Source organism: Pelobates fuscus, chromosome 11, assembly GCF_036172605.1.
Source record: "Pelobates fuscus isolate aPelFus1 chromosome 11, aPelFus1.pri, whole genome shotgun sequence".
In the NCBI taxonomy this organism is placed as follows: Eukaryota; Metazoa; Chordata; class Amphibia; order Anura; family Pelobatidae; genus Pelobates; species Pelobates fuscus.
Genome location: NC_086327.1, coordinates 106,169,165 through 106,191,058, shown reverse-complemented (window position 1 = coordinate 106,191,058; position 21,894 = coordinate 106,169,165). Strand labels below are relative to the sequence as shown.

Here is a 21,894-nt window from a genome sequence, read left to right as displayed (position 1 = left end):
CGTGCGCGATATGGGTGCTTCCATGCTTGTATAGGGCAACAGGGTGCAGTTGATGAAGGACGTATCATGGTGTTTCTTAGTTTGTCCCGGTGGGTTCGCAGTCGGGGTCCTGATCGGTACTGGAAGGTGCAGGAATTGCTGAAACATGCCCGGGTATGGCCATTTATTCCAGGGTGTGGGGCAAGCTAACCATGTGCCATGTCTTAGTGTAGTATGGTCTCCCAGGATGGCACAGGAACTGTCATGGGCACAATGTGTAATAAAACAAATATATTTATATTAAACACACACATATATCAATCTATATTCATTATCTTTATACACAATTAAATGCAAAAGAGGCTTGCGCATAAAAATGGCAGTGTTGTGGCAGGTATTATTAGGTTAATTTAAGTGTTGCACTTGCCACAAATTACTGTAGCTGTATTGTTTCTGGCTTTATATATATATATATATATTATAATATAATAACCAATGTGAATACATCAGCAAAATCTAGTGTCACTTTTTTTCTAAACCTAACATTCTCGTCATGTCTTTTTTATTTATAATTTTTTTTTTTTTTTTTTTGGTTTCCAGTACGATAGTAGTGGTTGTCGTATCAGTAGTGGCCTGTCAAACCACTTCCCTTCCCATTATAATTAGTCAAACCATTTTTTAACTGTTTGACTTCTTACGAGAGGTCCACTGGGCACAATGACACACCTCCACTACTAACACCGGAGAGCCAGCTTTCAGCTCTCAAAAGTAGAGGGACGTGGAGCCCAGTCAACTCCTGGCAAGATGTCAGACTTTTCAAAACAATGGTGGGGTATTTTTTATATATATATATAATTTATTCACACACACAAGCGTCCACAAATGACAGTGCCTCTTTACATTTTTCCTCCTCTAGGGACATACTCGTTTTCCTGGCACTATAGTGCCCTGAGGGTGCCCCCACCCTCAGGGACCCCCTCCCGCCGGGCTCTGGGGAGAGTAAAGGGTTAAAACTTACCTTTTATTCCAGCGCCGGGCGGGGAGCTCTCCTCTCCTCCTCTCCGCCTCCGATCCTCCCTTTCGGCTGAATGCGCATGCGCGGCAAGAGTTGCGTGCGCATTCAGCCGGTCTCATAGGAAAGCATTTACAATGCTTTCCTATGGACGCTTGCGTGCTCTCACTGTGATTTTCACAGTGAGAATCACGCAAGCGCCTCTAGCGGCTGTCAGTGAGACAGCCACTAGAGGATTTGGAGGCTGGATTAACCCTATTATAAACATAGCAGTTTCTCTGAAACTGCTATGTTTATTTAAAAAAGGGTTAATCCTAGAGGGACCTGGCACCCAGACCACTTCATTAAGCTGAAGTGGTCTGGGTGCCTAGAGTGGTCCTTTAATTGTGTCACACTCACAAGTACAATTGATATAAAGGGATCTGGATCCAGGACTAGGAACAAATGAGTATATTGCAAATTAGCTCTGTTCATGTTAAACATACCTTAATGTCACTTATTAAGATTGAAGCCATCAATGTCTTAAGCCTCTACAATAAATAAATGATAGCACAAAGAGCTATAAGATTTCAGTCTCTTTAAAGAAGCGCTCCGCCCAATCAAAGTATTAAAAACATTATGTTTAATGTATGTGTTTATTTTTAGCATTTCCGTGGAAGGAAGAACCGGTGCTATAGCCTAGCTGTGCGAGCTGTTCGCAGAGCTTTCGTTTATTCAACAAAGGCCAGAAAGGCTAAGAAACACATTATGAGATCGGTAATGTATACATCCATTTATTGTCTATTATTGTACTTTTTCAAAAATGTATTTATTTTACAAACCTGTCACTTTAAATTTGAAACAACTCTTTTTGTCTTTGCTATGTGTGCAGTGGATTAACATTAGCCAGTTTCTGTTTTTGATTTACTTTTTTGCTTATCCAAACCCCCATTTTCCTTTCTAATCGGATGCAATTGTTCGGCCATTTATCTGCAATTTATCCTTTTCTGTGAAATGCGTAAGATTTTTGTCTGCCGCTGCTTGGAATTTGTTATTATGGGGCCTTTTTTTTAATAATTATTAGTGAGTGTATATTTATTTACTAACCAGTTGAAGCATTGTACTTAATTTCCTGGTGCACTCGCCCTATATTTATGCCTATTTATAACCTTCACATAATTGTGCCCCGAGCAAGTCTTCTTTTTTTTTTCCTATAAATATTTTATCAAATAATGTCAGGACATGCCTTTTCAGAAAGAGTTTTGTATGAATCACATAACTGTGCTGCTCAAAACATTTGGTATGTTCCACTGTCTATCTACATGTCATTGCATAAATACACTAAAAACACAATGTCCCAGCTCCCTTCCCTATACACAGTGCCCTTTAACTATTTCCCACTCATGTCTTTGTGACCACTCTCTCTTCTACCTACCTATCTGTCGCCTGAATTCTCCCATCGCCCTGCTTGGATCTTACACTGCTACATTGTGTCTGGTTCCATGATAATGGATAACCCTTGCCCCAGTGCAAGACGGGATCCTGCAATTGTCCTGAGATGATGTGATCAAGGTCATGTAGCATCCTCACTCTGTGTCACCTTGCTTTTGTCAGAGCAGAATAACAGGTTGTCTGCCCTGGTGTCAGATTTATCATGTTTCTAAATTGCAGCAACACTGGAGGAAAAATGTTATGTCACCCAATAGAGAAGAATGTGTATGTGGCTTTTTATACTGCTTACATTTTTACCTTAACGAGTCAGAATTACATTTCTCCCATACCTGGCCAATAGAAAAATCTAAATAATTTAAATAAAACTTTTAACAGTGTTGTTGCAAGCCAGGGCACACTCTATGGAATTAAAGAAATGCTTGAATTTCAGGCAATTAAAATAAGAGGGGTTTGAGCTATGGATATGTCTAATCTGCCCATTAAAGGGACACTCCACTGCCCAAATAGAAAATAAATATAAATCACTGTTTAGCAGATATAGCCCAAATTAAAATGTCCATGTATTTAGTTTTTTTTTTTTTATTGGGGTTATATCTAAAAACAGCTTGCAAAAGCTGCAGATCTTTCTTGTCGAAAGGCTGTGCAAGCCCTCCTCTTCTAACCCACCCAGACTTTCTCTGGCTATCCAATCACAGACTGCCCAATGTTGTTTTAATGAGAAATCTTTGCAAAGCAGGTGCTCTGAGCAATTGCTGCCTCTTGAGTTTAGCTCCATTGAGCTAAACAAACCATGAAGTAACAGGACCTGTTGTCTGACTGAATGCTTCGCAGTGTAACAAGGTTAATTCATAAAAGTGTCAATATCTATTAAAATCTGCACTTTTGTAAAAAAAATATAAAAAAAAATGGGACATGCTACACAAACAAAGCTGTGGCAAACCTAGCCACTTCTGGACTATAATGTATGAAAGGTTGTCTATAGGCTGTATGGTGTGCTATGTATTAAGCTAAGGTAGTTCGCATGCTGGCAGCCGTAAGCTACCAGCCTGCAGGTACTTCGTTCGACGAACAGAGACTATCCGGGCTGTTCGTCAAACGAATAAGGGCCCCCCTGGTCGACGACACACTCAGTCGTGTGGCACTTGTTAGCCGATTGCAACATTGTTGCAATCGGTAATTAGAGGCTCTCCTAGGTGGCCGTCGTTCGACTACCGACCATGCGGCGGTCGGCCATCTTGGATCCTCCATTCTTCAGCGGTGTTTTGTCGTCGAGCGCCTGGAACCGAAAACGGCTACTCGACGACACGAACACCGCTGGACTTCCAGACCGTTCGGGAGCCCGGTGTTCGGTAAAATCGTTCCCCTAAGTACGATCGACAGATTGAGGGGAACTTTAATGTAAAACCTTATTTGTTGCGGCGTTCGGTCATTTCAGCTGGAAGCTGAGCGGTATTCTCACAAAAGATGCGCTCAGACCCCAGCTATCTACCGAACGTTCGGTCACGTTAATCTACCGAATAAAACTCAGAAATTGTATTTTAATGTAAATTGTCAGTTCTGCTGCACGAGGGGATAATCCACTTAACCGTCCATTTTAGTGGGAGTATCCTTCTCGTGCAGCAAAGCCTGTTGGGAGAATTATACTGCATGATGGGAGAAATCCCCTGAAACATCTGTACGGAAACCCCTTGCATGGGGCACTGTATAAATAGGCAAGCTTGTGAATAAAGCCAGTTAGTTGACTCCCAAACTGTGTTTCGTCCGGTTATTGGGAGGATTGGGATATTGCCTTACTTTTCAGCGCTGACTGTGGATTTACCTGTTATACCAGCGGAGATCGTGGATTCTAATATTGCACTCCGCTACAAAAGCATTTCAACAAGCTAACGTGCTTTAGGGGTCTGTGGTGTCCCTTTAAAACATTTGGTTTTTTTTTATTACTTTACGGTCATCTGACTAAATATCTAAAAAAAAAAAATATTTTAAGGATCACTATAGGGTCAGGAACACAAACCACCATCTAGCTCCCCTGGGCCCCTCATGCCTCCATAAATATAGCAAAATCTTACTGTATTCAAACCTGAAGTTGTAACTCTGCATGCTGTTAGACTCAGAAAAACAAGCAGTCTGCTGACCTCATTAGAAGTGGTGGCCTGATCCAATCACAGTGCTGTCCCATAGGATTGGCTGAGACTGACAAAGAGGCAGATCAGGTGCAGAGCCAGCACAATTCAAACACAGCCCTGGCCAATCAGCATCTCCTCATAGAGATGAATTAAATCAATCAATCTCTATGAGGAAAGTTCAGTGTCTGCATGCAGAGGGAGGAGACACTGAATTTTTGGATGCATTTTAGGCAGCCATGATCCAGGAAGGATCTCTAACAGCCATCTGAGGAGTGGCCAGTGAAGTTATCACTAGGCTGTAATGTAAACACTGCATTTTCTCTGAAAAGACAGTGTTTACAGCAAAAAGCCTGAAGGTAATGATTCTACTCACCAGAACACATTCAATAAGCTGTAGTTGTTCTGGTGAACATAGTGTCCCTTTAACTAGATTCCTTTTTTTTTTTTCTACAGCTGTGGATAAGCAGACTTGCAGCAGCAACCAGAGAACATGGCATGAAATATCCTGCTTTGATATGCAATCTTGTTAAGGTAAGTAGTTTAAAAAAAAAATTTAAAAAAATAATTTCTGTTTTGCTAAAGAAGGACTGAAATAATTAGTTATTTAAAGTACAATTTATGCCACTGATGCATTTTCACAGCCCAGTAGCTAACTAAAAATTAACTTGTTCATTTTGTTTTTCTTTCTTTTTTTGTAAATCTTTGTTTTATTGAGGCAAAATTATGAAGGTACAGACATTTTAGAGTGCATATGCTGACAAGTAGAGGCAAAAACTCACATCAAGCCTCAGGATTTAGTTTTTTTTTGGAAAGAAAATAAAAGTATAACACAATAGGAAATGGGAACTTGGTAGACTACAGATTAATTCCAGCATGAATAAAGTCGCACAGTGAGGTTGTCGAAAACAGCCTATCAGTGGAAGGTGGAATAAACTTTATGACATGCTAATCCCATTCCCATGACATATAAATCAGATTATCTCTGGGTGATTGTATAAGAGAACTGTCATAGTGGCTTCTCCAGGCTACTGGATCATCTGAGGGGTGATAGCACATTAAATTATATAAAACGGTAAACTAAAATAGCAGGATGAGTGATGTTAACATGCAAGGCTTTCAGTTCCCCCTAACCACCAGCAAATCCCCATACTGGGGTAAACATTCATGGATTCAGATAGCGTCCCTTTAGCTAGGCCAGTCCACTGGCCCCAGGCCATATCCAGAGCACTTAAGCAGTGCCCACTGATCTGACTGCTAGCAGTACCAAAACATGTTCTCGGGAGGGATCTTAAGAACAAGTTGCATAGACTTAAAATCTGCCCGTCCGAGCAGGCAAATTGCAGTAGGGTGTACTCCAGGTAAGCACAGAGTAAAAATAGTGAAAAATCTCGATTTAGTGGGCAAAAAGCTGTTGATTTCTCTAGAGCACCTCTCACATGTAACCTGCTCGGCGTGCAGTCAGGCCTCGCCCTCCCTGCACTTTTATTTCTATAAAATTCCTAGTTATTTTTACTTTATATTGTATGCCGGGCTGTTCAGGCACAGCCAGGGCATACCATGTAAATTAACCTAACCTTTGCCATGCTATACACTTGTGCTAATCGGATAAAACCAATCCTGACTTTCTTCACTGATCCCCAAAATACAAAGTAGTAATTACAGTTCTTTTAACCCATTCACAATAGATGGCATCACAGGACTGTCATGATATATTACTTGCAGTGTTTTCATGATATTTAATAACATATGACATTCTGTCTGATGTAATATTTCTGATATCTGTATCAGTTATAGAATATGCTGCAAAGATTTTTAAACCAAGTTAAAAAAAAAAAAAAAGAGAAGAAATTGGGACTATATCGGATGCATACTAGGGAAATATATTTTAAGCTCAAAATACAGGTAGCTACTAGAATTCTCTTAAATTCAATTGATTTTCCGCAGAGTGTTTCCTTCCCCAGTTATACCATCCCCCCCCTCCCAAATGCCTCCTCTCCCACTGACACCACAACGATTACAGATAACAGGTCACTGGGCCTTTCGTAGGGACAGCACCAGTCCAAGATGCTTTATGTATAAAGAGAATACAGCACCTGCTGTACCTGCCTTCTTTTGTCCTTGTATATGATCAAGTAATGGTGATGTGTGTTGGGTACAAAACTATAAATAAAAAAATATAAAACAAAAATAGTTCTCAATTCTCCGTGAAAATAAATTATCCATTCAGAACAAAAAAAGTCTTCTTTTTTTATTTTTTTACATTTAAATTCCTGTCTCTTAACACACTGTTGGATAAGGTTACATTATCTCCAAAAACAAAACCGGATTACTGTAGCCGTACTTGGTATTTCTGTTCATTAAATTACGTTTTGTGCTTTTTTTTTGTTTTTCTTTTTATGTTCTAGTGCCAAGTGGCTTTAAACAGGAAAGTGCTTTCCGATTTGTCCATCTACGAACCCAAGACATTTAAATCTCTGGCGGCCTTGGCGAAGAGGAGACGGGAGGAAGGTTTTCTGTCTGCCTTGGGTGATGGCAAAGAACCAGAAGGGATATTTTCCAGAGTGGTGCATTATAATTAACGACAAAAGCTTGAAACAGAACAGACATTTCAAGAACTTTTTACCCAGACATTCTAAAAAACAAAACATTGGTCTGACTTGAAGACTTTCATTGTGCTAATTTAATGGGTAATATTAATCTGTGAGTAAGCAATTGTGCACATGTTTATAATGTGTTTCCTGCATTTATAGCAATGTTGATTTTACAAAACTCCTGTGCATCTAATAACATCTAAGTTGATAGAGATGTACCTTTTTCAAGAGCTTTTTTTTGAAAGAAAACCTTATTGAATGCCGACTATTTCATTGTGCACTTCAGCTAGTAGGTATACATTATGTATTTATTGCATAGTGATTCGTTGAGGCATTTGAAAGCTGTTGTTGGCTGCTGTACAGCTGATGAACCTATGTGAAAATTATTGTATATATACAAAGCTACCATTCCTGCAAATGGCTTTTGACCCGATTATCGTGTGGACAATTTGATTGGTTATTTTCAAACTTTTTATAATATATACATAGCTGTATTGTGAGAACATGTTTTTGATCTACTGAATAAATATTTTGCAGCGATCAAGGAAGTGGGTGTTTAAATATTTCAATTTTTTCCTAGGTTATTATGATGTAAATAAGAGAATGCATTGCATGGTTAAGTGCTTGTTAAGAAAAGAAAGAAAAAAAAAAAAGTTTTTAGCAAATACAATAGAGATATCTTTGCCAGAAGCTCAAGGAAGCAGGCTGAAGGGTCAGTGTTAGGACCTGCTTAGAGGGGTTTGCCTTGACGTTGGCAGGCGGGCATTCCCTCCAATGGCCATTGGAGCAACTAAATGACCTCAATTTGTCTAAATATACATAGGGATTAAGGAGAGAGCGCAGGTAACTTTCTTTTCTTTGGTTTTTACTATATATTGGGGCTGATGTGTACTGTAGTTATTGCTGCCCGCCCAGTAGTGATGGGAGTGAGCGCAGGACTTCTTTTTGTATTTGTGTTTACTCACACAGCCTTGTTATATTGCTGCCGCCCATCCCATGTGTTCCCTATTAAGGGTTAATAAGTATGTAGGAGTGTATGTAAAAAATACCCCTCTCTGTCTCATTAGAGATATCTTTGCCAGAAGCTCAAGGAAGCTCTTTTCTTTGGTTTTTACCAATACAAATTTGAATTAAAGAATTCTCAGTATTTGTAAAATTGAACCAAGAAAAATAGCATTTGCTTTTATTGGCCGTAATAGAAAAGTATTTTAGTCATTGCTTTTGAGTTGCCTAGTTTTCAATTCAACGGTTATTTAGATTATCAAGCATCCTGCATTAAGAAGAACTGACCCTTTTTGGAGCAACCAAATCACTTGTTCCCTTCATGCTGCATATCCCCCATTTCTAGGTTATCCATCGACGCCTAAAATATATGCTCCTAGAACAGGGTAGGAAACCTTTGGTACTCAAGATGTTGTTGACTACGACTCCCTTGATGCATTGTCAGCATTATGGATGTAAGAGTGTCATGAGATGTAGCCAAAGCTTGCCTATTCCCTGTCCTAGAAAATGGGGAGGCAAAGAAAAGAGGCATGTATTTGTATAACGTAGCGTTCTATGCTGACTGAATAATGAACTTGTCAGTTGATCTTGGAAACCCGACATGAGGGCCAATTGCTTCTGTAATGATGAACTGTAGCAAATTCAGAATGGTATAGAATCTAACTATATATTGTAATGCAATGATTTATACTACAGACGTGCTACGTGGGTTATGGTGCTATTACGGTTTGAGTGCCATCACCAGTTCTCGGTCAAACCAGCTGGACCAAATGTGCCCCACGGGGACCCTTATTTTCAACAATGGGACAACATCCACAACACAATAGCTTCTTCAGAAGTGTCACTGTCACTTTGAAAGGTGAAACGCGTAAAGTGGATTTTGGAAAGACTTTTTATAGAGTACTTTTTATCTTTTTTATTTATTTTGGTATAATAAATATAATCTTTGTTTATATATACCTGGATTTTATTCTTTACCTCCTGGTTACCATCCTGCTCCTTAGTGGGGACTGTACCACCTACGCTACTAAAACTAGAGCAAGTTCTGCTCTAGTAAATGTGAGTACTATATCTCTACTATCTCATTTAATTATTTTATTACTACTATCTGCACTATTTGAATTTTTCTGTCTCTCTACATATTATTTCACCCGAGACGACTGAGACACCTACTGCTTCATATATATCCTTAGACGGGGATTGTTCCGTCGTCGCGCATTAACGGCAGAGCTCCTAGGTAGCTCTGAGAAATGTGAGTGAGGATTATTTCAATTATTCATTCACATACTCATACCTGATATACTGCACTATTATTTTGTATGTTCTCTCTTTTTTTTTTTTTTTTTTTTTTGAGGTCATATTGTATAGAGACCACTACTTCTACCAGTGTGTACGTATATTATTGATATATTTGTATATCTCTTTATATTTAAGGCACGGTTTCCTAATTTCCTTTTGTACACGTCACTCTTTTACAAGGTTGGGGTTCCTTGTATTGGTTACTGCTGCCTATTTTCATTATATAGTGAGCGCCTAATTCACCTATCTTTTGTACATACTATAAGCCTATAGACTGTAAGCTCGTTTAAGCAAGGTCCTCTTCAACCTATCGTTTCTTTAAGTTTTCTTGTAATTGTCCTATTTATAGTTAAATCCCCCTTCTTATAATATTGTAAAGCGCTACGGAATCTGTTGGCGCTATATAAATAGCAATAATAATAAGCAGAAATACTATAATTGTTTTTATTTTATTTTTTTAAATGGACCTCTATATACACGGCGACATATACCTCTGATGGTCATTATGTTTCTAGTGTTTAAAACTCTCCATTTGCGTCATCGCGTCCGGAAATGGTGACGGAGACCGTGGGGTGGGGACTAGACGTAAAGATTCTTTCAGGCACGCTCCATGACGTCGGTCTAGTGAGATTTGATAGACAGGGCGTTCAGCCAATCCGCGCACAGGTGAGCTGCCTCCTCAGCCAATGAGCGCGCGGTGTACCCGGTCGGCATTTTATAAAGAACAGAGCATTAGCGCCGCGCTTCCAAGTTGATTCTGTGGAGGAAAAAAAATCAGCGGAGAAGATGGCCGCCCTCCCTTCGAATGGCATTCTGATCGGCGACAAGACCTACTCGGGCGTCATGATCTCCCTGGAGAACTGCCTGATCTCTGAGGAGAAGTGCGCCCTGACTCCGTCTATCCTGGACGGCCTGGACCTGGACACCGAGACCGACCTGCGCTGTGTGGGCTGCGAGCTCATCCAGGCAGCCGGCATCTTACTCCGGGTGCCTCAGGTGAGACCGAAATCTGGCAACCGGGGCCCTGGCCGTGCCGGCCGGCCGCCCGCCCGGTACCCACCGCCCCCCGGGCCTGGGAGGGGGATCGCGGGGTCTGTGAGGGGAGGTCGGGCCTAGTGGGGAGGCTGAAGCCTGAGCTGGAGTTTCAGGGCGGTAGCTGGTTAGCAGGAGGCAGGGGGGTCATGGCTTCACCTGAGATGGCAGCGGTGACCGTCACCGGGGGGAGGGGAGGATACAGATCGGTTACCGATCCCTTACTCGCCAACAGGAGGGTATTCACTAACGTGCGAAGTGGATTTCAAATTGTTGATCAAAATGAAGTGGGCTGTTGGCAAAATAATAAGGAATTTAAAAACTGAGCTACAAACCTGGAAATGTACTCTGAAATAACCAAGCTGAAAGTATAGCTGCTTTATTATTTTTTTTGCAAAAAAATATTTTTTGGGCCATTTTGTTTTTCAATTTGGATTTTGGTGAGTGACCCTGTAAAAAAATTAATTAAAAAAAAATTTACTTAGTGACAATACCTGCTGGAGTACATTTACTCAACACTGACCAGCAAAATGGCACAGAATTCAGGCTAAAATCTCCAGGTTTTGACTGTAGCAGAGATGTAGAAGTTGTTCTAAAACTGTTGTTCGTTGCCCTGTTTATTGATTAAGAAAGGTTCAAGCTGTGGGCTCCATAGATTGGTTCATATTCAGGGAGAATAGGGGGCAATTCTGCAGAAAAGGGGGTCAGTATTGTGAAATAATGGGTTTCGGTGGCGATTGTGCCACAAATTGATTTTTATTTTCTTTAAACTTGATTGGCCCTATGAAAAGCAAAATGTAAACATTTTAGAGTTGCACTCTGTGAGAGATGTCTGGCATCAATTAGGAGATACTTTTTGGGAAACTGTTCTTGTTGCAGTGATTTGTTGCATTTGTAAATATTATCTAATACCGCTTGGTATTAGGTTTGCTATAAACTTATTTTTTATTTTTATAACTCTTAATATTACCTTTTGTTATAATCATCTGATGGGTGTATTTATTTTCTCTCCTCTTTTCAATCTATTTTGAAATATTTGAAGAAATCCTAAGTCTACCTTTCCTACTCCCCCTTTATGATAGCCATGGATATGCAGGTTTGGTCAGATTATATTTTTTTATTACCCAGTGCTCATTTGTTGCTTTTCAGAATCGTGTTGAAGCATTTGTTTTGTCAAGTGGTTTTATAAAAAAAAAGTAAATATACATTAATTTAAATATGTTTTCCTGTTATAATAGATATCATTGGGTGGCCCTTGCAGCTTTTGTTGATAGTCATGTGATGACAGGCAAAAACATCATGGGGGTTGTAGTTCTGGAACAGTTGAAGAACTGCTGTTTGGCCACCCATGTGTATTTTGTTTTGTATACTAAATACTTAGTATCTACTATGATGAAAGAACATGAGTGTTGTTCAGTTTCTGGGAAAGTACCTCAGCCCAGATTAACTGGAACATACGTCACCAAGGCTGTTCTCATTCATTCTAGGTGACGTTCATATTTTTCAGTTTCCATTTCCTCAATGCCTCTAGGGGTGGAGTTGATGCAATTCAGCTGTTTCCTAGCACAGGACACATTTTGCAATACTGCTTCGAGTTTAGATTTATATTGTGTTCCTACGTCAGCAATTACTTCTTCACAATGAGTTTCGTCTGCTCTAATGTAGCCTCTCAAATGTAATTCTTACCTTGCAAATACACCACGTTTGTTTAGTATTTGTAAGTACGGCAACATAATTGGAAGGTGTCACAGGAATAAATGAATGGCATATGAACATTACTAAACATAATAGTTTAAATGCTGCAAGGTGGTTGTTGTGGTTTTTGTTTTTCTCCCATCAACAACCTTTATTATGATGGTCCTAGTTTAAAAGCAAAAAGCCTTTTCTTATAGCTCATATGGCTGGTACATACAATAGGGTCCTATTTAATAATTCAAAGTTGTTGTTTTGGGCGGGGGGGGGTGGGGGTAAATAAAATTGTGTTGCTTCCTAAGCAGCTTTTAATAAAAAAAAATCGGGCTGTGAGACATGGCAGGCATTGCAGATCACATAGGATAATTGTGTCTGATGCTGCTGGCATCACTTGTTGCTCATGTTGGAGAGATGCGTGTCTAAAGGGAATGCCTTTCACAATTGTGGCCTTGTTGTGAGAGACAGTGCTACATAAGGTAAAGTCCTTAGTTTCCCTTAGCTTTAACCTAAAAGTAATGACTCCCCTTACACATGACTGTTGGAGAGAAAAATAGCATTCCAACTTTTATATATCTTTGTAGGTTGCCATGGCTACCGGGCAGGTTTTATTTCAACGGTTCTTCTACACCAAATCCTTTGTGAAGCATTCAATGGAGGTAAGCATCACTGCTCTAATGTTAAACAATAACTATACTATGGTTTTGTAAGATGTATCCGCTCTAATTTAATGGTTTTTTTTCCTCAGCATGTTGCAATGGCCTGTGTCCAGTTGGCATCCAAAATTGAGGAGGCACCAAGACGTGTTAGAGATGTGATTAATGTGTTTCACCGGCTGCGACAGCTGAGAGAAAAACAGTAAGTTGCCAATGAACCATTACTCTATATTTCTATTGTAATATAGTTTTAAAAATAAAGCTGTCATATTAGTAGAAACTAATTTTAGATATCACTAGGCTGCTTATTTTTAGGGATGCTACCTCCTTGGGCAGTATTGTTCCCTGCCCAGTTGATTACTTGAGGTAGTGTTCGTTGGGTCCTATCTAACAGGTTCCTTATCTAAAAAATGTAAGTCTTGGGTACCTGAACCACAACTATTCTTTGTCGTCTGTGCATCTTCATGAAAAGGAATTGGTTATCGTGATTTTAGTTTTATGTTAATTAGGGTTTGAAGATCCTTTGTATGGGTGAAAAATACACATAATCTTTAGAGTGTACCTGAACGATTATATAGGTTTATTGTAGGGGTACTCTGGCTTATAGCCTTGCTGGGTCTGCAGTGAAAATGGCTGCCTTTTTAGGGAATAGGCTTTGTTTACCTTCATGTCTAAGTCCACCTTGAATGGCTGCCACGTGGTCAGTATCTCGAAGGACTTCCTGGATAAGGTCCTGTTAGCTTTGTAGGACCTACATTCAGTGTCTCCACTCTCTCCATGGAGATGCCAAACACTTCCCATTGCAGTGATTCAATGCATCTCTGTGAGGAGATCATTTGTACTTGTGTACTTGGTGGCAGACACGTAATCCTAACACTGTAGTGTTCCTGTAAATTCAATTTGTGCATTATGGTGGGGGAATTGCTGGCAAATTTGTAAATTGGGAGAAAAAACAGGCAGGCCTCCTGCTCTCCCGAATAGCAAAAACACAGTTGATGCCCTTTGGTTTATGTGATTACTCCTTAGTTGGCATTTCTTGTGCTTGTTCTGTAGTATGTATGGCGTCGTGCCTAGGAGAGATATATTTAAAGTAGTCCCGCCAGAAGGTCTTGGTAACATCTTTCAATACATTAAAACAGAAACAGCAGGTTAAAGGCGTGTAGCTTTAAATTTAACTTTAAATTTATTTTTTATTTTTGTCGTGCGTACAAGTGTAACAACATTCGCGAGGTACCCCAACGGCATTCCTCACGTTCATAGTCGACAATAGTAACATTGGAGTAATCATGGTTGTATGCACATTTTCTCTTTTTTTGGTAAATGTATTACAGTGTGAGATTAAAGCTATACAGGACGTGTAGCTTTTTACCACGAATAGGTCATGGAGTATATTTTACCCAACAAAACAATATATTTTGGACTTGAGCTATCCCTTTTTATTGCAAATGTATTTGTATTCTAACGTGTAGAAATGTTCTTGATTTCAAGAATTATTTCTTAACAGGAAACCGACGCCATTGATCTTGGATCAGGAGTATGTTAACTTGAAAAACCAGATCATTAAAGCAGAGAGGAGAGTCTTGAAGGAATTGGGTTTTTGTGTTCACGTCAAGCATCCTCACAAGGTGGGTTCCTTTTTAATTCTTTTTTCCAACTGGTATATCTTAAGAATATGGTAGTTAAAGTAAAATTTAAGCCATATATATAAATATCTTAGATTTATGATTATATATATATTTCAGATCATCGTAATGTATCTCCAGGTATTGGAGAGTGAAAAGAATTCGCATCTTGTCCAAACTTCATGGTAAGTGACTTATTCTTGTATTTGAACATTTTTTGTGATAACTAAAATGTGAAACCCTTTCATTGCCACGCATGGTGTGTAGGGCATTGCAGGGCAATGCAGTATGTACCTTGTTGGCATTACAGTACATTAATTTTCAGCGGTTTCCAAGTGTTCACTGTTGAAGATCTGTTTGCCATTGACTGTGAAGGGAAATGCTGCATGAGAATCGCGTCAGCATTCCCCTATCTGGAGTGAAGATTGCTGTTTGTGACTGTAAGCTGCCTTTGACAGGGAAAGATTGTTCTGTCACTTGCGACACACCTTCAAGCTCAACTCGTGTTTGCTTCTGAAGAACAAGCTGAATTCATCAAAATGTTCAGGGCAAAATAAACCTATTTAGAAAAATCTTTCAGCTTACTTGTTCCCTAGCTTCGGTTATACATTAAGCAGCAGTTCTAAACATACAAGTATAAAAGCTTTGTCTTCTAGGTCTGTGATCCCAATCCCATTTATAGTTTTCATAGTTGGCAAGAATTTGGGGGAATTTTCAATTCTATACCTGTGGGCTTAGTGACCAAACCAGGACAGATTTGTAGACCCTTGAATGGGATTGGGATCTCTGTGTATTGCACCTACGTTAACTTAATTTTGTTGCTTTAGCATGGGATTTGGGGGGTTACATTAATTGTGTGGGGGGGGGGGGGGGGGGGGTAATTACAATTTCTGATTGAACTTTCTGGTGCTTTAACTTTATCGTTGGATGGAGAGCCTATTTTAACTTTTGTTTTCTGTACTCTTTTGATCAAAGGCTAGCCTCTGAGGGTAAGTGACTAAGACTTCTCCTCTGCTGTCCAAGCGCTTTGGTGCAGGGATAGCTGCCGTCTTCAGTCAATCCCAAGCAGGTTCCCCAGAAAGAAGGCTGCCTCTGGTCAGGTGGTATACAGCGGAATGATGGGGTTGCGGCTCCTCTGTTTTAAAATGTTTGTCTCTACAATGAAAGCTGGTACTGATTTGCAACTTAAATGTTTACGTTCATAATCTGTTCTTCTGCCTTATTAGAATCTAAAGCAGCTATGTAATCTCAAAAACCTCTTCACTTTAATTTCACAATGTGCATATTGTGTGACCATTTGACGCTGATTCATTAATCGTAGCAATTCTATTATTTCCTAAGTTTAGTACTGCCTGAACTCTTACTAATAAATATGTTCAGTAATTTACAGCAGTTTCCGCATATGAAATGCCAATTTGAAAAAATAGAACTCACTCTTTGCATAAAGAGCTGCATATGAATATTACTAAAAGCGCGCCAACTTAAACTGTGAAGCGTTTAAAGTGAGCAATTTTACAACCGAACTCTCACATTTGTGGACCTTGATCCCCAGCTGCTGGACTGTCTATCAGTGTCTTGTTAGTGTCACCTAACTTTTTTTCTATTTTTTTTTTTTTAATACAGATTAAATTGGCTTTTGTGAGATCTCAAAACTACTCTTAAATGTATTAATTCTCAGTACAGGCTAACAAAGTTAAAATGGGTTCTCCATCCTCAATAATGCAGCTCCTTTATCTTTGCAATGCAAGATGGTCTACAATTTAAATAAAAAAAAATCCCCCAAATTGGTGGTGGTAGGACAGCTACAGAATATTAGAATTGCCTAACTTTCATTCCAGGAACTACATGAATGACAGCCTGCGTACAGATGTCTTTGTGAGATTCAATCCTGAAACCATTGCATGTGCCTGTATCTACTTGGCTGCAAGAACACTACAGGTGAGCATATTCAATTGTGCAACGTCTAGTAAAGTGTTGAGGCGCAGCTGTCACTTCTCATGGAGGTTGTTTTTGAGTTTTATTTATTTAATTTATTTTTCTTACCTTGCATTGAATATAAGGTTGTGAGATATGAAAAATGCAGAAATCCACTTTTCTTTATCTTGCAACTGGGTACCTCCATCTTTAATTTGAGTCAAACTGTCCTCATGGCAGTTCGTGTAGAGAAAGAATCTCATGAGAAAATGTTCACTCCAGTTCTAGGTGATTTACAGTGCTTAGTAGTCGTGACATGTCCTTTTTTTAAATTGCAAGCTTTCTAACTTTTATGAAAAGTTTGTATTTACAAATCCTATGGATTTTAGGTCATGTTTACATTATTTTTGTTTTTAGATTCCACTGCCAAATCGCCCTCACTGGTTCCTCTTGTTTGGTGCAACTGAAGAAGATATCAAGGATGTCTGCCTTCAAATTTTAAGGCTGTACACTCGCAAAAAGGTATGTCTGCCCTTATTTGTAAATAAGCAAGTGCTGTGCATCTTTGTTTTAGAAACTGAACTGAAGTTTTAATATTTTATAGGCTGACCTAACACTTCTCGAAAGCAAAGTTGAGAACCGCAAACTAATTCTTGAGGAGGCTAAAGCCAAGGCAAAAGGGTTGTTGCCAGATGGTACACCTCGCATAGACAATGCTCCTGAGTTTTCTCCTTCTCTGAAAAATGGTAAGTATTTGGTAATGTGTTGGGTTAGGGCAGTTTGCATTAATGGCTAAAACTAATAGTATGTTTTTTTTCTAGATTCTCCAAAAGAAGGAAAATCTAGTAAATTGTCACCAGTTTCCACACATACTCTGAAGAATGCAAAGAGGAAAATTGATACCAAAAAGCCTACATCATCCAGTCCAGTCAATGGGTAAGGGTTTGAGATAGATTTCCCTGGCTGTGTAGATTGTTTGTTTTTATGCTGGTGTTAGAATGGGGTACCATTAAAGTTCTGGTTATGGCGCTCAGACTCCCCTGGAAACTGCTTTTGAACAGGATTACACTTGCCATAAGTAAGTGCAGAAACTTTTCAAATATCACTAAAGTTCGCTACCGCTTTAGAAATGTTTGTCTGTGTTTGGACGGAGTTTACAGACTGAAACGGTTCATTTGTTCTCAAACACACAAATTAAATGGGTATTTCTAAAGTAGATGGGGAACTTGGACTTTTGAGATAATTGAGAGGGCCCATACTTGAGACACCTTTGGGACCCAGCTAAGTTTTGTAAACAGAACTTTTTTGCCTTAAATATCTTTATGGACATTATAACAACTTTGAAATGAGGTTATGGTGCCCAGGGATCCCTAGCATATCTTCTTACCTGAAGCGGTTATCAAACAGTTCAACAGGTCGGTCGGGCAGCTGTACCACCTATTAGGTTAGCGTGGTCAGATGACTCTATTAGCCAAATAGTGGCTCCCCATCATAAAAAGCCGCTTCTTTTAATTGTCCATGATTGTCATGATGCTGCATTTTATCCTGACATAGAGGCTTCATCAGTTTCAACCTGCTAAGGCATCTTTCTCAGTCTCTCTAATGCAGCCAACATATAGTGCTGCCAAGCTCTGCCGCTTCCCTGAAATTTTTTGGACATTTCTAAATTTTCCTACCGTGACATTGGTTTTCTATTACTGCTCCAGAGCAGGATTGAGCAATAAAAGATACTCGGATTGACTACAAATACCAATGTTCAACCAGCCTAATGATCAAACACAAGTGAGATGCTTTTTAATTTAACGAATGCCTTTGGTGCTACATAACTGCAGATCCTAGGTCATTAATATAAGTGAAAAAGTTTTGTTTATCCTTTGTAAGTGTTACCGGAATAATTTATTCAACCACTGCACTCTGATTTGAAGTAAATGGTCGAATATTGATTTACTTTTTGCTGAAACAGTACATTGACATTTCATTTTTTTTTATTTCAGAGTTGTTAAAATCCGAGACAGAAGTGGCAGTGGAAGCAGAGATCAGAGTTATTCACGGTCACACTCTAGGTCCAATTCGCCCAAGCGTCGGTAAGAATGGTTTAACCAGGAAATTTGCATTACCATATGTACAACTTGTAGATTGTCTGCCTGAGCAATAAACCTGTGGCTTGTTCAGGTTCTTTAGCCGGTAGCGCTTATTTCACTTTAGATTTGCACTTATGTAGTGGATAATACAGAAACTTGTATCTATTCAAAATATAAGTGGCGTTCCCTGTAGCATATCTAAGAAATGCAGATACCATTGGTGTATATTAAATACAATCATATGAGAGAGAGAGAGAAAATGAAGTGTTAACTCACAGTGGCAATTTCATATTTTAAGCAAATACCACAGAATTCTTGGTTACTTTTGATTTAATTAGTCTACTGCATTGTGAAGAATGTTTAACAGCATTTTAAACTTGCTATCTGGTAGTATATTTTTAATGTAGCTTTATAGTTTTAAGGAAGCATTTGATCAAAGTGTAACAGCGATGTTCACTAAAGTCAGAATTGCTGGGAATTCAAAGTGAATTTCAATCTTAAGACACAAATGGCCAAACTGAACAAAGAATTGACTTTGCAAATGTTTCTAATTTGGTTCCTTTGGCCTAACTTTTGAAATTCACTTTGCGTTCCTGTCCGTTCTCACTCTGAATAACACTATTTGATATCTGAAAGATGTATGTTTTCTATTTGTTTTGGAAATATGTATATATTTTTTTATATTTTTTTCTCGCACTTATAGAAAAAGTGAAAGTTATTCTTCATCCAGTGGTTCGAAGTCTCGCAGTCGCTCCAGGAGTCGCAGTGATTCTCCTCCTCGAAAAGCAAATCACGGATCCTATAAAAGCTCAAAAGCTCATATATACAGCAAAAGCGATGAGCACAAATACTCTGGACACAAGCGTAGACGATCACGCAGCAGGAGCTCATCACCTGCCCACAGTCATTCAAGGGAAAGCCCACATTCTAGAAAATACAGAAAGAAAAGCCAATACTACCGTGAGCAGAGAAGAGAGCGCTCTCGTTCTTATGAAAGAGTCAGCCATCGAAGTTATGAACGGGATTACTCCAGCCACAGCCATAACAGAAGATGAAAATTACCTCTGCCGTTTTAGGGTGGTTAGAGAAAAGTTATTCTGGACACTACCATTTAGTTAACATTTAAGTTGCTACTAAGCAGGTTTCTGCATTCAGTTCACACAGACGAGCAATCTGTTAATACCTGCCCTTTAAACATGTATTCCTAAGGTTATTTACATTTTGAATAGCCTTGCCTAACCTTTTGCTTCTCTCCTGTGTTATTCCCCCCACCCCACTGAGAACGGGACTGTAAATGGCAGGCTCTCTCCTTTCTCCTGTATGCTTAAAGCAGCTTTTGTAGATCAGAATTTATGGCTGCCATCAGGAAGAGGGGAGGAAGTCAGGGCTCTGAGCATATACTTCAGGGATACTGTACGTAATATGGGCACTATGCATCTTGTGTCAAACTTCATGGTGGAAAGTGTGAAAAGCTGTTCCTTTAGAATTTCTCCTCACACAATTAGGTGGCTGCTTAACTGCAACAACTTAATTCCACATACTACAGAGCTATTCATCAGCATGTAAAAGTGAAATGTCCAGGAAAACTTTGCGGATCTGTCACCTCTAGGCATGTATGACCTCATACTGATCAAACAGACTCAAGAAACTGTGCCAAATGTCATTGGCCAATATTGTATTTAGAAACGGACTTGTCTACAGAAAACCTATTATGTTGTTTGGTGCTATATCTAAAACAATATGTGCTAACTACATTGTCATGGCTTGTGTTTGGCTGCTAAATCCCTTTTTACAAAATCATTACTTATGAATTTTACTGTAGGATAATCCTGTATCATACTGTACAGACCACCTATATTTGTAACACCCACATATTCTAATTAGCAGAAATGCTAGCATTTGTAAAAAGCTTTGAAGGAATTTATGTTGGCTATAAGAGGTTGGTTGGTTTTACATACTGCTGACTCCTCGAATACATGAGCTATGTTTGTTTGTTTTTGTGTGTTTTTTTCTTTCTCTATGTATGCCTATATTAGGTCATACATATGACTTTTTTTGTTTTGTTCCATCTGTGGGAACTGGCCTTAGACTTGAGCATACTTTTTGTACATATCTACTTACTTTTCAAGGACTCATGTTACTATGATCTGTTCTTCAAAGTGGACTTTTTTATACTCTGATGCTGCGTGCTGCTCTGTGCTGGCCACAAGCAGTCACAAGACATTTCATGTTGCATATGGTTCCATGTCTTTATTTAAAAATTAAAAAAAAAATGCAATTCTACTCAGGATATTTGATAGATCAACAAAAAAGGTTTGTTTTCTTATGTAACAGATGTATTGAACCCAATCACAGCTAGGCCGTATCAGTTTTATTGGTATATCCAAGCTGTATTTCTTTATTTCATTAAAGTATTCAATTTTGTATATAAAACACCAGCATCTGTCTTTCTCTGTAATCACTCATAACCATTTTGCATCATTGAAAATGTTAAGCTATGGAAAGTAACATGCAACCACTCTCCCTGCTTTTCGAGTCTTCAAATATGTTTTTGCTTTCTCTTTGCTGTCCAACTACGGGATGTGAAATGTACATATCGGTAAAGTGTAGAGACCTATGTTTTTGTAGCCAGTGCATTATCAGATCACCTTATGGTGGAAGGGTATGCATTTATCTACCAATCAGCAAGATCTATGCAGGAACCTTTTTATTTTCCCATTTACTGCGTGATATGATGCATTTAAGATAGGTAGCCTTTCGCCTGTTACTCTCTTTTTAATATAATTACATATGGTTCATGGTAGAGAAACCTTGGGACATTTTCTGGGTTTAGCTTTAACCTTTCTGTCTTAAAGGGACTCCAGAAATTACCCCTCCCCGTCATGATTCCAGTGCCAATGTTCGTCAGCACTGGGTCAGGGACCTCCTCAGACGTCAGCCAGCGGGGGCCTAATGTGCATGTGCGGCAAGCTTCTCAATCACATTAGGACTACTCCATAGGAAAGCATTGATTCAATGCTTTCCTATTGGTGTTTTAGCTGCTACTGTATGTCATGCAGGGTGTGAGAACGTCCAGCCTCATTTAGCGGACCAAAAGTGCCTCTAGTAGCCAGCCACTCGAAGTGGAGTTAATCCAGAAAGGTAATTATTGCAATTTATAAATAACTACAATAGTTACAATTGCAGAGTTAAACTGACAGGGACATTGCACCCAGACTACTTCAGTGAGCTGTAGTGTCCCTTTAATCTGTGCCTAAACAAACCGATCGGTCACTTAAAGGACCACTGTAGTGCTGGGGACTCTCCTCCCTCTTCCGACGTCATCTACCGCATGCACGGCAAGAGCCACGCGCGCATTCAATCAGTCCATAGGAAAGCATTTCTCAATACTTTCCTATGGATGTCCGCGTCTTCTCACTGTGGAAGCTCCTCTAGCGGCTGTCAATAAGTCAGCCACTAG

The 21,894-nt window shown here is 39.3% G+C and overlaps 3 protein-coding genes across 3 annotated transcripts; all 3 read left to right on the top strand.

Annotated features, from left to right (window-relative positions):
- MRPL20 (mitochondrial ribosomal protein L20) lies at positions 1–7,170 on the top strand. The gene is made up of 4 exons (XM_063437183.1): positions 1–153; positions 1,637–1,747; positions 5,002–5,079; positions 6,954–7,170. Exons 1-4 carry the CDS (start codon positions 67–69, stop codon positions 7,125–7,127), a joined length of 450 nt encoding a protein of 149 aa, XP_063293253.1. The 5' UTR covers positions 1–66; the 3' UTR covers positions 7,128–7,170.
- A 2,990-nt stretch (positions 7,171–10,160) lies between these two features.
- On the top strand, positions 10,161–15,504 carry LOC134577763 (cyclin-L2-like). Its single transcript, XM_063436637.1, has 6 exons — positions 10,161–10,436; positions 12,746–12,820; positions 12,910–13,019; positions 14,322–14,442; positions 14,560–14,624; positions 15,415–15,504. The coding sequence occupies exons 1-6, from the start codon at positions 10,227–10,229 to the stop codon at positions 15,434–15,436; spliced, it is 603 nt and encodes a 200-aa protein (XP_063292707.1). The 5' UTR covers positions 10,161–10,226; the 3' UTR covers positions 15,437–15,504.
- Positions 15,505–15,857: 353 nt separating this feature from the next.
- LOC134577762 (cyclin-L2-like) lies at positions 15,858–20,867 on the top strand. The gene is made up of 7 exons (XM_063436636.1): positions 15,858–15,941; positions 16,278–16,377; positions 16,771–16,875; positions 16,958–17,099; positions 17,175–17,289; positions 18,348–18,437; positions 19,138–20,867. The coding sequence occupies exons 2-7, from the start codon at positions 16,285–16,287 to the stop codon at positions 19,487–19,489; spliced, it is 897 nt and encodes a 298-aa protein (XP_063292706.1). The 5' UTR covers positions 15,858–15,941; positions 16,278–16,284; the 3' UTR covers positions 19,490–20,867.
- Positions 20,868–21,894: the final 1,027 nt, after the last annotated feature.

Excerpts from the sequence above, each read along its gene's own strand:
- MRPL20 (XM_063437183.1), top strand. The coding sequence starts at position 67 with ATGGTGTTTCTTAGTTTGTCCCGGTGGGTTCGCAGTCGGGGTCCTGAT. Across the intron at positions 154-1,636 it reads AATTGCTGAAACATGCCCGG|CATTTCCGTGGAAGGAAGAA; the intron begins GTATGGCCATTT and ends GTTTATTTTTAG. Across the intron at positions 1,748-5,001 it reads AGAAACACATTATGAGATCG|CTGTGGATAAGCAGACTTGC; the intron begins GTAATGTATACA and ends TTTTTTCTACAG.
- LOC134577763 (XM_063436637.1), top strand. The coding sequence starts at position 10,227 with ATGGCCGCCCTCCCTTCGAATGGCATTCTGATCGGCGACAAGACCTAC. Across the intron at positions 14,443-14,559 it reads ACGTCAAGCATCCTCACAAG|ATCATCGTAATGTATCTCCA; the intron begins GTGGGTTCCTTT and ends TATATATTTCAG. Across the intron at positions 14,625-15,414 it reads CATCTTGTCCAAACTTCATG|GCTAGCCTCTGAGGGTAAGT; the intron begins GTAAGTGACTTA and ends TTTTGATCAAAG.
- LOC134577762 (XM_063436636.1), top strand. The coding sequence starts at position 16,285 with ATGAATGACAGCCTGCGTACAGATGTCTTTGTGAGATTCAATCCTGAA. Across the intron at positions 17,100-17,174 it reads TTCTCCTTCTCTGAAAAATG|ATTCTCCAAAAGAAGGAAAA; the intron begins GTAAGTATTTGG and ends TTTTTTTTCTAG. Across the intron at positions 18,438-19,137 it reads TCCAATTCGCCCAAGCGTCG|AAAAAGTGAAAGTTATTCTT; the intron begins GTAAGAATGGTT and ends TCGCACTTATAG.